Genomic DNA, 18,652 nt, shown 5'->3' on the forward strand with positions numbered 1-18,652 from the left:
AGTAAGTTTGACTTTTCTCATTCTACACTACTCCGATTGACCTAAAATTTTGTAGGCACCTCTAAAATGTCATTCCCTACAACTTTCATGTTTTAATACAAGGCCAATTCGGCCTCTATATATGAGCTATAAATTCGGGCAGAATGCACAATCATAAACCCTAACTTTCCAAAATTTCTTCCAAAACAGAAATTGCTTGCAATAATCCACTTTTTCCACCTTCTAGAGTCATTATATACCATTTCCAATCATCATATATAACCACACAATCATATCCATATGAAAACAGAAAAATCCCCAATAATTATAAAACTTCACCAATTCAACCAAAACCAAGATATAATCCATAAAAGTGCATCTTATACCACCACCAATCATGAATTGAACATCATTAGAGGAAGGAAAGGGGTACTTCACAACTCACCTTAGCAATACAAGATATAGAGCAACTAGTCACCTTAACTTTCCAAACAACTTCACAACCAAGCTCCACTCCACCAAGCTAAGAGGTTTTATAGAGTAATTGGAAGATTAATCGGTTTAATTGAAAGATTGGGCAAGATTGGAGACTAGAAAATTGAGAGCTTTTCTTCCCTTTTTTGAGCAAGAGAATTCGGCCAAGAAGCTTGCAAAATGAAGAGATTTTTGGCCAATTTTAATTAAATGGTAAAGTTATGAATAGTAGTCAAACTCAAGACTAAATCTTATGGTGACACTTGTCACCTTTAGGTTTAAAACTTATCTTTTTGTCTCTCTAATACAAATATCTTAACACTTTGTAAAATAATATCACTTAATACAAATTTCCAACAAGTTGTCAAAAATATAATGCATTTACCGCACTTGCGGGTCCCACGTTCAAAATACGCTCTTAATTTCTCAAAAACTAACCAATACTAGAAAAATGATTTTAAAACTATCTGTGCCCATAAACTTTATCTGGGGAATTTTTCTAATAAAGAAAATGTAGAAAAGGCGGGCGATTAAAAAAAAATAAACCCTAGAAAATTAGAAAATTTCCGAGTTCTCACTCTCATTCTTTTTAGGGCGTCACAACTCGAGTATACCAAACGTTCACCCAGGTCACCAAATCGCCCGACCGAGTCCGCTTCTGGCTCGAGTCGATCGGCAATAAGGGCAAGGGCCCAGTTCAGCCAAAAGGCTTACATTCATGCGCAACTAGTATTTCAACATTTAATCATTGAAAATTTCATGTTTCATTTAGGTCGAGCGCGGTAAAGTACACGCTTGCCTAGAAAACTCGTTTTGGAAATCCTTGAAAGCACTTAACACATTATCAAACAAGAACACAAGTCATGAAGTCAAGAAAAATATAGCAAACAAGGAACACTCACATATTTAAGCAAAATAATGTCCAAAGTATCCTCCCGGATAACACTCTCAATCGCCAAGAAACCCTAATAATAGCCAAGAGAAAATATTACAGTTAAACCCCTCCAAAGTTTAAGTGAACCAAAGAAAATCCAAATAACTACTAGTACAAAGTATAAGTATAGTTTTGGAAGTGAAAAGAGTACATTTAAACCAAAGGCTATGAGTAAAATATTTGTAAAACTTATGCTTGCTCGTAAAACTTTGAAATCTCCATTTAAGTCGAAGTGACAAAGAAAACGTACTCCGAGCAGTCATTATTTTATTTCTCAAGGGTATAAATTCGGCCAAGTCCTTACTCAAGTTGCAAGTATACCTCATTTTCTAGCCATTTTGGCTTCATTATTTTTCTACCTCATTTTCTCCGCTGTTGGCATTCTTCTTTCCCCAAATCAAAAGCAAACCCTAGTTGCCGCTACCACTGTCTGCACCACTCACCAGTCAGCCACTTCTGCCACCACCACTGCTGCCCTTCAATTGAAGAGCCCTTTCTCTCCGAGTCCCAGTTTGTTGGCCAACGTTAGAAGCAGCTACGGTAGACATTTCATCAGCTCCATTGGTGGAGGGCCTCGCAAACAGAATCCGTCGCTCTTTTGAGTCCCGGAGTTTCCACGGTACCGTCTTCAGGAGGTGTATCATCCACCAGCCACACGGATGATGGGGGTTCGAAGATGGACTTTAAGTCCATAATGAAAGATATCGAATTTTTGGGCTCTACACACATGACCTGGAAAGAGAAGAAAGAGCTGGAGAACAAGAAGGTTGTCTCTTTGGGCGGAAAGCCTCCCAAGAGGCAGAGGTTACCCCTTAGTGTTGCAAGAGTGTCAATGAAGAAACAGAAGGAAAGGGAGGAAAAAATGCTTCAAGAGAATTTGATACTCGGACGATTTTCAAGCAATCGTGGTAGGGATGCTAAAAAGACAGAGAGGCGCAGTTCCGAGGACAGAGTGCTGAAGTCAACTGAAGGTCATTTTAGAAACGGTGTGCTTGATGTGAAACATTTATTACGACCTTCAGCGCCTAGAGTCAATGATAGCAGGCCTGTTGCTGATAAGAAAAAGAAGAAGAAAAAGGGTGGTAAGAAGACTCGTGGGAAGAGAAATGGTGGTAGGAAGCACCGGCAGGACATCTAAAATTGCTTGTATAATTAACGTGTTGCAGGGCTCTAACTGGCCGTGGATTTTGGTAGTTAAAATCAGTTTGAATGCAAAAAAAAAAAAAAAAAAAAAAAAAAAGTTGCAAGTATAGTTCTCTAGTTCTCGAGCGTAAATTTGGGCAGCATGCCCTTTGTGTTTACCTCATTTTCTAGCCATTTTGGCTTCATTATTTTTCTCATTCAAACCCAAAGGTACACACAACACAAATGCATTTCAATAGCCGTTCCATAGGCTCAAGACAATACAAGGACATAAATCAACTAATAACAAGTGCGGAAATGAAGTTTACAAAAGACAGATTTGACGAGTTTTGCGGAAAGAACACATCTGAGGCTACGCTTATCAGATTGGTGTGAAAATTATACCATTTCGAAGCTAAGACGAATTCCTACAACTTTCATGAAGATCACTTGGTCAAATTTCCAGTGTAACCTAATCAAATTCCCAGTTCACAGAACCAGGTTCCAACTAATCGGCTAATTAACCGTACTACATTTAAAAGGCCATATCTCAGGCTACCAAAGTCCGTTTAAGGTGTTCTTTGAGGCGTTAAAAAAATAAGACAGAGTAATAAAACTTTCATGTTTTGACAAATGGCTAAATCAGTACGGATCATAGTGAATAAACACGGCCAAACAAATGAACTGTCTAAAACGGATCACTGGAAACATCCTAGGGCAGCGAGGGTATTTTGGTCTTTTGACAGGCTACGTTCCTCCGATTGGGCTGAAATTTTGTAGGCAATTATAAAATATCATTTTATACAACTTTAATGTTTTATGATAAGCCTAATTCGGCCTCTAACATGATGCAATAAAACCAGACAGAACAAGGCTGAAATTTTCCAGAAATCTGGGAATTTTGGGATTCAATGAAACTTTCTTCATTTCTTGCCTCAATCCACCACCACAACCTCCTATATAAGCTTAGATATAACATATACCATCCATATAGCAAGTATAGGCAGAAATCATCAAACCCTAACTTACATATATCACCTTAAAAATCATCCCAACAACTTGTATCACAACTAATCTAACCAAAACATGAATTATGTAACATCTTAATCAAAAATAAAAGAACCAAAGCTATGGGTTAGACCTTATACCTCAACAAAAGAAGCTTTCAAGAGTAATACTTCACCTCCTCTTGGAATTTTTGTTTCCCCTAGCTTCCCAAGGTCACAACTCACACTTTAATCGGTTTAGAATTTTGGTTCCTCACTTGGATGGTGCAAATCAAGATGAAATGGTGAAACTCTTGCTCTCTCTTTCTCTCTCTCTTGTCTCAGCCAAACCAGAAGAAAATGAGGAAGAATGAAGCTAAATGGAAGATAAAAAGGCAAGACAATTGGTTTGGTCAAAGAGCCATAGGTGTGTGACACTTGTCACCACCAAAGCCTTCCAAATTTCTCTTTCTTTTCCTTGCATTTTGGGCCACATATTTTGGTCACATGGCTGAGGATGATGGGGGGATATTTTGTAAAAATATCAAGGGTATGTGGTAGTAAGAAAGTGGTGGTCAAGTGGTGGGTTCAATCGGTAGTGATCGATACCCGTCGGTTCGCACCGTTTTTTCTTAAATCACGCGTATTAGGGTTTTTACTTCCTATTCACTAACCTTTTATCATTGTTTCTAATCACATATTATTTCTCACCTAAAAGTCACTCTTAAGCACCAAATTTGATCCTTACTACATACCGAAGAATCACCCTTCGGAAAAACGTGAAAACCCTAACTTGCACCAACTTGGAAACGAAAAGTGAAACCCTACTTTCTAGGTTCATTTGCACTTATTGTGGAATGATTAGGTAGTAGGGCTATAATAAATAAATAATTTCCAAATAAAGGGCATTTTTAAGAAAAACGTGAGGAATTTTACAATTCCAGTGATTAAAATTAGGGTTTCAATTAAAATATGAGGGATTTAAGAAAACCGGTTGGTCACAAGTAAATTAGGGTTTTTGGATTAAAATTTTAGGGTTTCTAGTCTTTTTAAAACAAAATAAGGTTTTAAATCAAACTCAAAGAAATACACTTTAGTATCTTCTTTACAAACAACTTCCTAATATTCGGCGTGTCACAATCTCCCCTCCTTAAAAGAATTTCGTCCTCTAAATTCATACATGCACTTCGAATAACGTAGGGTATTTTCCTTATATATTCGTTTCCAGCTCTCAGGTCTCATTATAGCCAAAACTTAGTATCTTCTTTACAAACAACTTCCTAATATTCGGGGTGTCACAGTCTTTCTTTTTTTTTTTTTTATATCCCAGCCAAGAACTCGAAGCAACTAGGGTGCGGCTGGAAATTTTTTTTTCTCTTTTGGGCAGCCTAGTTGGTTTGAAATTTGGTTCCCAACCCTGAACAAGCTTCAAGATTCATTCAAGAATTCAAGAATCAATTTCTAGAATTCAAGAAATGCAGTTTGCTGCTGGTTTCGCTCCCTCACAGCCCAAGTACCAAGGTTTTTTTTTTGTAAAGACAGTTTTAGGGTTTCAAGGGTTTCAAGAATCGCAACCAAAGTTTCAAGAAGTTCAAGATTGTTGTTGTAAACAACCAAGAATCACAAGAAACTCAGGTTTTGATATCGGTATCCAAGAATTCAATGGATTTGTCCGCTGTCCTCTTCCCTTCCTTATATATATATATTTATTTATTTTTGAATGCAACAACAAGAATTAAGTGGCGGCTAACCTTCTCCTAGCGACACAACCAGATTCTATTTTGTTTTTTTTTTTTTTGAATCAGGTTTGGACTTAATCACGACAACAACAAGATAGCAAGTTGCTGAACAATGGACATGCACAAACAATGAGGAGACAATTTGTGAGGACCCGTACTTTTCTTAATTGCACGTTTTCTGCATTTTCTTTATTAGAAAATTTTTCTAGATCAATTTTATGAGTAAATATAGTTTTTAAATGATTTTTCTAGTATCGGTTAGTTTTTGAGAAATTAAGAGCGTATATCGGACGTGGGACCCGCTAGTGCGAAAAATTCGGAAAATTTCGGCCAGTTAGGTTAAGTTTTGGATACTGGGTTTAATTTATCGGGTCTTATGAGATATTTAGAGGTACCAAGTGGATAGGTGTGAGAAAGACAAAAAAAGTTAGGCATGACATTAATGAGAGGGATAAGTGTCATGAAACCATTGGATGGGGACTTTGACTAACTTTTCTTAACTTTACTAAACATCCATTTTGACCAAATGTTTCTTCATTTTTCACCTTGTTGGCTGAAATTTTGAGGAGAGAAAAGAGAGGAAATCCTTCATCTTGTACTTCAATCCCTTGCTCCAATCTTGATTTCTAACCATTAAAAGTGAAGATTACTCCATCAAAGTTACTTATTAAGGAGGATTAAAGCTTCTAGTGGAGTTGTTTTGGAAGAAAAATTCTTAAGTCATCACCGTTCTTGATATTTGAAGGTATCATGTCTAGCCATCCTTCCTTTGTTCTTGATTATGTTAAATTAATGACTTGTGATAGCTAAAGAGATGTTTTAGTGGAAAATTTCTGACTTGAATGCAAAAATTTCCAGTTAAGGTTTCATTTCCTCAATTCTGCCCGTTTCTGTTTGACCAGGTTAGAGGCCGAATTGGCCTTAGCACAAAACATGAAAGTTTTATATAATGAGGTTTCTAGTTACCTGTAAATTTTCAGCTCAATCTGAGCTCGGTAGCCTGTGAAAAGACCGAAATACCCCTGCTACCCTGTTTCTATCCGAGAATAATAATCAGCTTTGGTAATTGGGTAGTTTGACTGGGAATACTACCGATTTGGTTGTTGATGTCTTCTTAAGAATCATAGCCTTGTATCTTAGCTTTCAAATGGCTTTGGAATCACTGGAATTGGAGTTGTATATGCTGAGATAATTCAGAAATACCCAGACTGGTCTAGGTAGGAGTTCAGCGAACAGGGTTGTCTTTTCACCCAATCTGACTTTTCACCATGATCCTTACCGAATTAGATTTTGGCCAAAACATGAAATTGTATCCAATGGTATAAACTAGTAGCCTGTAAAATTTCAGCTTGATCCGACCACTGTAGCATGTGAAATGACCAAAATACCATTGACTGTCCATGAAACCTGTTTCGCGCCCAGAATTCTGTTTTTGTGTAGTTTTCCATTTTTGATCATGAAAATGCAGGATTTGGCCATGGAGGTCTTCATAAGAAATGTAGGGTTGTGTCTTAGCTTCGAAACACCATAAGATACACTTCAATCGGACTTCGGTAGCCTGAATTATTGCTGTTTAACAATTGTGCGGTTAGCCAACCTGTTTGTGAGTTTCTGGTTTCATATATGTCAATTTTGACCTAGTTTCACTACAAACTGGACTGAGTGACCTTCTTCAACATTTTATCCCTATTTGTTAGCTTCGAAACGGTGTGTCTTGCACCTTCATCCGATAATCGTAGCGCCAATGATGCCAAAACCGCAAAATGGTGTCAAAACTGTTTTTATCCGGAAATGTTTCTAGCTTGATTTTTGTATTTATTTTTGTATTTACATGACTTTAAGCCTAGTGAATGGCTTTTGGACATGAGATTATTCTATATGAGATGTTGGGACTGTTTTGAGGAAAATAATGAAGCCATTAATGGCTGGAAAATAGGTAAACACAAAGGACATGCCGTCCGTTTATCTTCTTGTAATGTGAGCAAGTTAAAGTAATTTTTGCGAATGTATTTTGTGACAAATTGGACGTATTTACTGAAAATGTTATCGGCTCTTTCAAAAGGTGGCCGAGGGCTAAATTTCTATTTGAACCTGTATATTTCCGCTTGGCAAATAAAATGATCATTTTACTATTCTAAAAGCTAATACCTCTTTGGGTTGCAATTCCAAATGTTTACTTACTGTTTACCAAAATATAGAGGTTGACCTAGGGTTCTCTCGGCCACAAGTGAATAACTTTTAAGTGAAGTTTTAAGAGTGAAAGTGAGATAGTTTTGCCACCTTTTCATGATTTTCATCAAGGCATAGAGTCTATTGATTTTGAGCTACATAAACGATTTCCGGAAACAACACTTCTTAGCTTACCTTATTGGATTTTGATTTTTCGTTGGTTAAAGTGTTTTCTGCCGGAAATTTCATAACCTTTTTGTGTTTGGTTTCGCGGTTGGTTTATGAACCCTAGTAATTTCCGTCCACGGATCCATATGCTCTTTTGACACTTTAAAAGTCATTTTATACGTTTACTCGCGAGTAGTCGGGTAATCCTTGATTTCATCCAAATCATGCTAGATGGATTGTAATGTGTTCTTTGTTTACTTTTAGGTTTCATTGGTGATTGAGAAACGGACGTTATTTTGCGTGTATAGGTGAGTGTTCCCTGTTTGATATGTTTCATGATTTTATGGCTGGTATGAATGATTGATAACATGTTATACGCTTTCAATGATTGTTAAAACGAGTTTTCTAGGCAAGTGTGTACTTTATCGCACTCGGCCTAAACGATTGTGAAATTTTCAATGATTGAATGATTGAAATGTTATTTGTGCATGAATGTAAGCCTTTTGGCTGAACTGGCCATTGCCCCTTGTTACCGGTCGTCTCGAGCCAGAAGCGGATTCGGTCGGGCGATTAGGGACCTGGGTGAACGTTTTGGTATACTCGAGTATTACCTTGTAGGTTGGTGGAGATTGGTGGAGCCTGGTGAATGAACGAATGAATGAATGAGGGTTTTACTTATATACAAATGCATTTTCAAATGATTGAAGGTATAAGGGAACGAAGGGAGAATGAATGAACGAATGAATGAACGAATGGCTCCTTGTGAGCACGTATCCTTTTAATGAAGGTGTTTATCGCTTTCTTTTGTATTTGGATTATTGGTAACATGTAATGAGTGCATTGAACTTCTTGTTGCCTATGTGTTCGGAACCTCACTGAGGTTAAAGCTCACCCCTTTAGTTTGTTTTCCTTAACAGGGGAAGGCGAGCAAGGACGAGAGCCGGAATAGACTAGCTGGGTCTAGCCCTTGGTTTTCTTGTGTCATGGTTCTCGCCCTAGTGCTTGGCACGGGCTGGTTGTCTGGTGATTGAGAACCTCTGTATATTTGACGGTTGTACTTCCTTCTGAGATTTCTATGTATATAAGTTTTGTTTTAAGTTTTGGATCCTCGTTTTGTTTTTTTCTCTTGTGGTTCTATTTCTGATTTGTGTGAGTGAACGACTGAGTCCCGGCGAGAGCTGGGCAGGCGGTCCGCCAAACCCTTTGGTTCGCCTTAGGGGGAGGTGGGGCTGTTACACAATTCGGATAGATTTATCAATGCAAGTGCAGCAAAGACAGAAACTCCTACGACTCAATATCTTATGTGCGAACTAGGACACGACTATCAACACTGGTTGACACTTTAATTTGCTGGACACAAACGGTGGAAACAATAATAGCAAGACACGAGCAGATTTAGCACAAGATTCAATAGAAATTGGCAATAAACAAGATATGAACAGATTGCACAAGATTCAATAGAAAACAGCAATAAGGACGCGACAACTAAGAACACTAGCGGCTCTTTTTTTTTTGCTGGACTAAAAATTGAATAAGAACAAGACAAGAACACAACTAAGAATAGACAATATGACACAAAGGGTGGAATTAAGAAGATATAACCTGGAAATCCATCAACCAACTCTGATACCAGCTGATGCGAATTCCTCCACGACGGTGAAATTCATCCTCACAAAGCCCGCGATCTTGATGGAGAATTTTCCAGGTTTGGTTGGCAGAATCCCTTTCGACCCAATCTAACCCTCTAAGTTGCGAACACTCTTGATGCGATCTCAACCCGCGACTTAACGAATTAGCGAATCAAGGAATTTTGGTAGAGTGGCACCACAAACAAGTGCGTTTCTTGTTTGATAAGCCAAAATGAACTTCCTAGAAAACTATCTAAGATGTTCAAGGGGTGCTTGCAAGAAGTCAAGAGAATTCTCTCAATTTTATTAATGAATCAAATCTGATTAGTGTTGTAGGTTTGAAGCTTATTTATAGCTTCTTACAACTCAAATCCTAATGAAGCTAGGAAACTAGAAATCGGCCCAACTATGGCCCTTCATGGATAGAACTTTAACAAATGGACCATGGCCGAAATTAATCTCTAAACAATAATACTAACGACTAACATTGGCAAGGGCTCCTTAATTTGAGTTACTTGCTTTATTCTACTAGTTCTCAAATGAAATTAATTAACATAAAGCTTGTGAGGCTTGACTCCTTTTGTGAACTATAATGCTTGGTGTCAAGGGTCTTGATCCTCTAGTTGGAGTAGAGTCACGTACTCTGAACCATCTTCAAAGATCGAACTACCTTCCTTAGCTTCTTGTACCGTGCATACCAAGATATTCAATTGCTCCTTCATTCGCTTGGTACGAGCTTTGGTGATTGGTCCGATTGGTATCACCATGTCCTTGGTGGGAGCTTGGATGGCCGCATCACTTTTATTAGTCGTTTGCTTCACCTAAAATGCCTTGATAAGTTAAGTAACAAGATTTTTAATATGCTTCTTGAGCTGTTGAGGGAAGCCTTTCTGGAGGCCATGACTAATTTGCCTTCTTCTTACTATGAGGCTAAGAAATTGATAAATACATTGGGGTTGGGTTATGAAAAGATCGATGCATGTCCTAATGATTGTTCTCTTTATTGGGGTAGTGCTGAAAAAAGAATTTCATGCGAAACATGTAACGAGCTTAGGTGGGTTGCCTTAGAAAATGATCCAACTGGTGAAAAAAGAAAAATTCCTTAAAAAGTGTTGCGGCATTTTCCCTTAAAAACTAGATTGCAAAGACTATTTATGTCTTCTAAAATTGCTTCTCATATGAGATGGCATGAGGAAAAACGTACAAAAGATGGTTGTATGAGACATCCAGCTGATTCTCCAGTTTGGCAAACTTTTGACCATCTACATCGAAAATTTGCGAAGGATTGTCGAAATGTTAGATTGGGGTTTGCGTCTGACGGGTTTAATCCATTCAACAACATGTGTTCTACACACAGTACTTGGTCTGTGGCTTTAATACCATATAACTTACCTCCATGAATGTGTATGAAGCAACCATACTTCATGTTGTCCTTATTAATACTCGGACCATCCTCTGTTGGGAATAATATTGATGTTTATCTATAGCCTCTAGTTAAAGAACTAACCGAATTGTGGGATTTTGGCATTCAAACTTATGATGCATCCCAAAAAGAAAATTTTCAATTGCATGCAGCTCTGTTGTGGACCATTACTGATTTCTCGGAATATGCAATGTTATCTGGTGGAGCACTAAAGGTGAATATGCTTGTCCTGTTTGTCACAAGTTCACTCATGCACGACGGTTGACTCATAGTTTCAAATATTGCTATATGGGCTATTGTAGATTCTTAAATAGAAAGCATAAATTTAGAAAGCAAGCCCAATTCTTTGATGGCACCGAAGAATATGGAAAGAGACAACCTTTGCAAATTGGGGATATGATTGTGAGTGAATTGGGAGACTTGCAAATTAAATTTGGCAAACTTGTGAAAGGTAATCCGAAACTACCTTTTAATTGGAAAAAAGGAGTATTTTCTTTGACTTGCCATATTGGAAAAATAATGTCTTAAGACATAATCTTGACTTCATGCACATTGAGAAGAATGTTTGTGAAAACATTTGGGGGACATTGCTGGACATTGAGGATAAAGCAAATGACCATTATAATTCACGCCGTGATTTGAAAGAAATGGGAATAAGAAAAGAGCCGTATCCTATTGAGACAGAACTTGGAAAGGTGTACTTACCTCCATCTTCCTTTGCAATGGATAAAAAACAGAAAACTATATTTTGCAATGTGCTAAAAAAGGTGAAGGTTCCAGATGGTTATACAGCTAACATCTCAAGATGCGTTTGAGTAAAACCACCTAGAATTTCGGGGTTTAAAAGTCATGATAATCATATCCTAATGTAGCAATTGTTGCCTATAGTTTTGAGAAAGACTTTGCCAAAATCCGTGCACTATCCTTTGATTCGATTGAGTAGATACTTCAGGCAGCTTTGCTCTAAAGTTATTTGTCCTCAAGATATGGTCCGTTTGGAAAAAGAAATTGTCGTTAACTCTACGAACTCGAGAAATGCTTTCCACCAACATTCTTCGATGTCATGGTGCATTTAACTATTCATTTGGCAACTGAAGTGAAATTAGATGGCTCGGTGTATTATCGTTGGATGTATCCTGTTGAGAGGTACTGCATGTAATTCTCATTATGCCTTAATTTTTTATTACTTTTTTTCTTTCTTTGATTTTTGGAACTAATCGATGAATTTGGAATGATGATACTTTAGGTACTTAGGAACATTAAAATCTTATGTTCAAAATAAAAGTAGGCCTGAAGGTTCAGTTGCTCAAGGCTACTTGGCAGAAGAATGCATAAACTTTTGCTCATTATATCTTGCGGACTATGTTGATACAAAATTCAATCGTCCAAGCAGAAATGAAGAAGTACATAAGGAAATTGAAGATGGTTTAGATGTATTCTCTGAATCAGGATATCCTTCGGGAGAGGCAAGCCAACAGTCTTTGATGCTCATATCTTGAATAAAGCACATCAGTATATTTTATTTAACTGTGATTTTGTCACACCTTACATAGAGTAAGTTCAACTAGAATTTGATGCATTAAAATTTTATTCTAGAATTAAATTTATGATTACAATATTGACTCATATACTTCCAGGCAGCATCGTAAATTGATAAAAGAAGGCCAGCCTGAAGTTGCACAGCATCTATTAGAGCGCTTGCACAACAAAAATTTTGCTTCTTGGTTTGCTGAATATGTAAATAAAATTCTGGAGAATTTATTAAGTAATGTACTTAAATTCTTCGTATTGAAATATAGTTTCATCCTTTTTTTTATAGATTGACAAGTTAGAACTTTCTCAAAATGATTCGGTGTTGAGAGACTTGAGGTTCCTTGCTAAAGGTCTAGATGTTGTTGGAATCCATCATTCTTTTTTGCTTTCAAAATTTAATTTTTATTAAAAATTTTGGCAGAGTTTTCCCTTAGAAATATATGAAACTCCTTGCCAATAAACCCAATCTTATGAAAATATCCACATGACAGTTATTTAATACAAATTTTTAGCTAAGCTATAGTAATTTTCTACGAAAATTAAGGAAACCTAAAGTGTCCATGATAATCTCCCCACGGACAGTAGCTGTGTGACGCCCGAAGGAAAAATAAAGGGAAAATTTTCCTTATTTATTTTATTTTCCACGTGCATTTCTCTTACTTTATTTTATTATTAAAATTTTCCAGAGATTTTTATAAATGAATATAGTTTTCCAACCATTTTTCTAGTATAAGTTAGTTCGGGTCATTCTGAAGCGTATTATGGATGTGGAGCCCGCTAGTGCGCTAAGTGCGATAAATTTTTGCCGATTAATTGAAGTTTTGTATCAAGAAATATTATTTTACAAGGTGCTAGGAAATAATTAGAGGTTACCTAGAGGGATTAACCATTGGAAGACAACAAGATGAGGATTAACCCTTGGATGCCATTTGTCCTTGAAACATTGGACCTTGACTTTGACTTGGACTTGTCTTAACCTTTACTAAACCAAATTTTGACCCAATTTCTTTCCATTTTCATTGTCTTCGCCGAAATTTATGGAGAGGAAAGAACAAGAGAGTTTCTTCAACTTCAACTTCAATTCTTGCTCAAATCTTGAGTTTCAACCGTTGAATTATCAAATTACTCCATCAAAGTTGTTTATTAAGGAGGATTAAAGCTTCTAGTGGAGGGATTTGTGAAAGGAAAACCCTAAGTTATCATCTTTCTTGAGGTGTTAAGGTACTTTGCTTACAAACTTTCTCTTTGTTCTTGCTAATGTCAAATTAGTGGCTTTAGTGGCTAAATATGTTGATTTGTGGTAGGTTTTATGGTTGAAAGTGGAGTTTTGATGGATTTTGATTTATTAGTGATTTTTCTGTTTTTATATCATAATTATTGTTTAGTCATGGATTGATGGCCTGTTATAGTGTAAAATGGAGATTGGTATATGTTGGATATGATTGGTTGCGGAAAATTTCAGAGTTTATGCGGAATTTCCAGTTTAGGGTTTCATCCTACCCTGTTCTGCCCGAACCTGTTAGGCCATGATTGAGGCCGAATCAGCCTTTTCCCAAAACATGAAAGTTGTTGATAATTGAGTTATCTAGATACCTGTAAAATTTCAACTCAATCAGAGCACTGTAGCATGTGAAATGACCGAAATACCCTTGACTGCCCATGAGCCCTGTTTCGCGCCCAGATTTCTGTTTTCGTGGAGTTTTCCATTTCTGACTCTGAAAATGCATGATTTGGCTTTGGAGTCTTCATAAGAAATGTAGGGTTATGTGTTGGCTTCGAAACTCCATAAGATTCGTTTCAATCCGACAAGTATAACTTCAGTTATGGATATTGTGCCGAAAGGTGTATTTGATAGTCTATGATGTGTAAGTGATTGATTTGAGATGAAATGGTGTTGCTTGTAGGATGGAAAAGTAAGGAAATGTAGGGGAAATGCTGTCCGATCTTTGAAAGCATTTGATGGCTTTGAGTTTGAGTTGAAGGCCTTGGACTTGATCGAGAAAACTGTCTATGATGGAAGAGGATTAAGAGCCGTGGTTGGTGAGTGACCCCAAACTATTTCCAAAGCTACTTATGAATTGTTTCTTGCATTATTTACTCGATTGCATATCATGTGTGCTTACATGTGAGTTCATGACATGATTTGGCTTCAATGAGTTCTTGGAAAGTCTTGTGCTGAACACCAACGTCTCCATCACTGTTTACTTGGAGCAAATGGCTCCCTATCACTGTTTCACTGTTACTGGATCAATTTGAGCGTTGGATGTTTAAGTAAAATGATTTCACTGGCTCACAAGAGCAATAAATGTATATTTGATTACCGATTCATGACATCATTGAAATGAACTATTGTGAAACTTATTTGATTACTGATTTTATTGGTTACTCGCTGAGCTTCTAGCTCGCCCCAAAAATATTTTATGTCCCCTCCACAGGGCTCGAGGCAAAGGAAGCGCTTGTATTACGTTATTTGTGGGACTGGATGGCATATATCTTGTACAGTTTAGATTTGGATTCATTTTGTGTAATAGTTTGGCTAGTGTGACTGTTTGGAATGGAAATGGATGTATATATACGTTCCACGCTTAGAATTAGTTTCCGTTTCGCTTATGATATGTAATTCTTGGAGAATTTGATGTATTATTTGAGTTGTGCCTTGTAATTTATTTGAGGACTGTAGTGAGTGACTGAGTCCCGGCGAGAGTTGGGCAGGCGGTCCGCTGAACCCTTTGGTTCGCCTTAGGGGGAGGTGGGGATGTCACAGTTGGTATCAGAGCTTAGGCTTCAGATCTCTGTAGTGTATCGTAGGCTTAAAATTTAGGATGCCAGACAATGGGTCCGGTTTGACATATCAGTGATTTCTGGTAGGAATGAAAAATCTGACAAGCGGGATTAGAGTAACTCTTAGTACTTGCTTGGAAATGCTTGATTGACTTTGGAGGGATATCTTGACTTGATTAGCATGAGTTGGAATGTGAAGGACGACATTCTTTTAAGGGGGGGAGTTTGTGACGCCCGAAGGAAAAAGAAAGGGAAAATTTTCCTTATTTATTTTATTTTCCGCGTGCATTTCTCTTACTTTATTTTATTATTAAAATTTTCCAGAGATTTTTATAAATGAATATAGTTTTCCAACTATTTTTCTAGTATAAGTTAGTTCAGGTCATTCTGAAGCGTATTATGGATGTGGGGCCCCCTAGTGCGCTAAATGCGATAAATTTTTGCCGATTAATTGAAGTTTTGTATCAAGAAATATTATTTTACAAGGTGTTAGGAAATAATTAGAGGTTACCTAGAGGGATTAACCATTGGAAGACAACAAGATGAGGATTAACCCTTGGGTGCCATTTGTCCTTGAAACATTGGACATTGCAATTGTGACAGAAGAATGGCGGTGGACAGTTCTCAGTCACATTACCTACAGCTTGCCACCCGCACGCGGGCATCCCCTACTTTCGCTTCGTGAACCAAATTTTGACCCAATTTCTTTCCATTTTCACGTCTTGGCCGAAATTTATGGAGACGAATATGTCTCTGATACCACCTGTGACGACCCCACCTCCCCCTAAGGCGTACCAGAGGGTTCGGCGGGCCGCCTGCCCAACTCTCGCCGGGACTCACTCACTTACTACATTCCTCAAGTAAATTACAAGGTACAACTCAAATAATACATCCAATTCTCCAAAATTACATCTCTTAAGCGAAGCGGAAACCAATTCTAAGCGTAAAATGTAGATTTACATCCGATTCAATTCCAAATATTTATACAAGCCCAAAAGTACACAAACCAAAACTAAAACTACACTATACAAGATGTACGCCCTCCAGCCACACAAAGATCCAAAAACAAGTTCTTCCTTTACTTCGATCCCTGTGGGGAGAAGAAGATAATAGGGGGTGAGCTAGAAGCTCAGCGAGTGACCAGTAAAATCAACAGCCAAATATATTTCACAATAAAGCATTGATATGATGTCATGATGCAGTAATCAAATGTTCATTTATTGCTCATGTGAGCCAGTGAAGTTCTTGTACTTACATATCCAATGATCGTTTAGATCAGGTAACCATGAAACAGAAGTAAGGAGCCATCGTACTCCAAAGAATGTGTAAACAATAGTGGAGACATTGGTTCTAAGCACAAGACTTTCCAGGAACTCATTGGAGCCAAATTATGTCATGGCATACACCCAAACCCAAATGATATGCAATGGAGTAATAAATGCAAGGATTAGTTCAAAAGTAACTTAGGAAATAGTTGAGGGATCACTCACTCAAACTATAGTGCTTCAAGTATTCACGTTCAACTATACTCCAGGTTTGAAGTTCAGATCTGCGATAGAAATCCAATTTGAGAACTTTGAAACACGAGTAAGATTTGACACTTAAACGTTCCGTTTATTAAGAATCAACCAATTGAAATTCATTTGAAAGACATTCGTGAAACACTTGCTCGCTTTTCAAATCGTAAGGTTTTTGTAGCATATATACTTGGAAACAATACTTGAGTTGAAAGTACAAGGAAATACAAGTTTACATTGGCCATTATATCTTTTCCTCAAGAGTACAAGTTCGTTTAGGTTTTTAACGTATAACCATCGATAACAAAGTAGCAAAAGTTCTCGCTAGTTCAAGTGGTAATCACTTAACCTTCACTCAAGTTGCAAATATAGTTTTCTAGTTCTCGAGTAAAAATTCGGGCAGCATGCCCTTTGTGTTTACTTAATTTTCCAGCCATTTAGGCTTCATTATTTTTCCTCAACCAAAACCCAACATCACATATATCAGAAATTCATGACAAGAGCCGTTCCATAGGCTCACAATATCATAATAATAAGATTCACAACGATAGCAAGTGCAGAAATTCAATCTAGCACAAAACAGATTTGACGTATGAAAGCGGAAATAACATACCCGAGGCTACACTTATCGGATTAAGGCGAAACCTGTCTCGTTTCGAAGCTAAGACTCAGGGCTACAATGTTCATGAAGGTCACTTAGTCCAGTTTCTAATGTAACTTGGTCAAATTCTCGAATTACTAAACCAGAAACCAATTCGTCGGCTGTTTAATCGCAGAACACTGTAATGGACATAACTCAGTGTACACAAGTCCGAATCAGGTGTTCTTAGAGGCATTTTAAAGATAATTCAGAACACTACAACTTTCATGTTTTGGCCCAGAGCTAAATCAGAATGGATCCTGGTCAAAAAACGCGATAAACTGGACGTAACTGCTGAAACGGACTGCTGGGAAATACTTAGAACAGTAAGGGTATTTTGGACTTTTCACGTCCTACGTTGCTCCGATTGAGCTGAAATTTTTTAGGCACCTATAAAATGCCATTCTATACAACTTTTCTTCTTTGACCTAAGGCCAAATCAGCCTCTAACATACAGATACAAATTCAGACAGAATGTTGGGAAAATTTTCCAGATTCTGGAATTTTGAGTTTCTAGTGCAACTTTCCTTAATTTCTTGGTCTAATCACTACCACAACACCTTATAAAACCTCAATTGCAACATATAAGCATCTTACAACAAATTGGGCAGAATTTCCACAAGCCCTAGTTCATCAAATAAATTGGGTAAAACTTCTAAAACATGCTAATCATCCATGATTCCACCCCAAAATCAAACTACTAAGCTTAATTTAACAAAATTGAAAGCAAAACTTAGAGAGATAAACTCTCTTACCTTGAATAAAGGTCACTAAGAGTAGCCCAAGCTCTCTCCTTCAAAAATCACACCACAAGCCACTGGCTAATCACTCAAGAACAAGTTTAATCGGTTTACTTTGTGTGATTTCTTCCTAAGTTGTTGGATTGAAGATGAAATGAAATGTTTTCCTTTGGTGTTTTCCCTCCTCTCTCTCTCGGCCAGCAGCAGCAGAAATGAAGAAGAAATTGGCTAAGTGTTGGAGTTAAATGGATGGTAATTGTCTTGGGTAAGAAGCCATGAGGTGGTGACAAGTGTCACCACCACCACCTCTTTTTTTTTCTCTTTCTTTCTAGCCTTTCTTGGCCACTAATTTCGGTCAACCTTGCTGCAATTTAAGAAGATATTATGTACAAAAGTCAACAAACTTGTTGGGTAAGAAAAATGGTGGTCAAGCAGTGCGTTCAATCGGTAATGCGCGGGACCCGCCGGATCGCGCCGTTTTTCTTAAAAACTCACGTACTAGGGTTTTTACTTCCCATTCACTAACCTTATTCATTGCTTCATATCACATATTATTTCTCACTTAAAAGTCACTTTTAATCACCAAAAGTGATCCTTACTTTGTACCGAAAATTCATCCGGCGAAAAATCGCGAAAACCCTAACTTTGCTCCAAACTTGAAACCGAAATGTAAAACCCTATTTTCTAAGTTTATTTACACTTATGTGAAATAATTGGGTAGTGGGCTTTGATAAATAATAATTTTCAAATAAAAGGGTATTTTAGTCCTTATCGGAAAGCCTTAAAGAGCTGGCTCTTTAAGCTGTTTATGCGGACCGA

At 37.4% G+C, this 18,652-nt stretch overlaps 1 protein-coding gene and 1 long non-coding RNA gene across 2 annotated transcripts; both read left to right on the plus strand.

The window, feature by feature from the left end:
• Positions 1–2,020: 2,020 nt before the first annotated feature.
• Positions 2,021–2,572, plus strand: LOC113783694. The gene has a single exon (XM_027329900.1). It carries the CDS (start codon positions 2,064–2,066, stop codon positions 2,523–2,525), a length of 462 nt encoding a protein of 153 aa, XP_027185701.1. The 5' UTR covers positions 2,021–2,063; the 3' UTR covers positions 2,526–2,572.
• An 11,567-nt stretch (positions 2,573–14,139) lies between these two features.
• On the plus strand, positions 14,140–14,786 carry LOC113782753. Its single transcript, XR_003469850.1, has 2 exons — positions 14,140–14,195; positions 14,591–14,786. It is a non-coding gene; the product is annotated as an uncharacterized LOC113782753 (long non-coding RNA).
• Positions 14,787–18,652: the final 3,866 nt, after the last annotated feature.

This window comes from Coffea eugenioides, chromosome 9 (assembly GCF_003713205.1).
Source record: "Coffea eugenioides isolate CCC68of chromosome 9, Ceug_1.0, whole genome shotgun sequence".
NCBI lineage: Eukaryota > Viridiplantae > Streptophyta > Magnoliopsida > Gentianales > Rubiaceae > Coffea > Coffea eugenioides.

Bases quoted from the DNA above. Each gene is read 5' to 3' on its own strand.
- LOC113783694 (XM_027329900.1), top strand. From the start codon at position 2,064: ATGGACTTTAAGTCCATAATGAAAGATATCGAATTTTTGGGCTCTACA.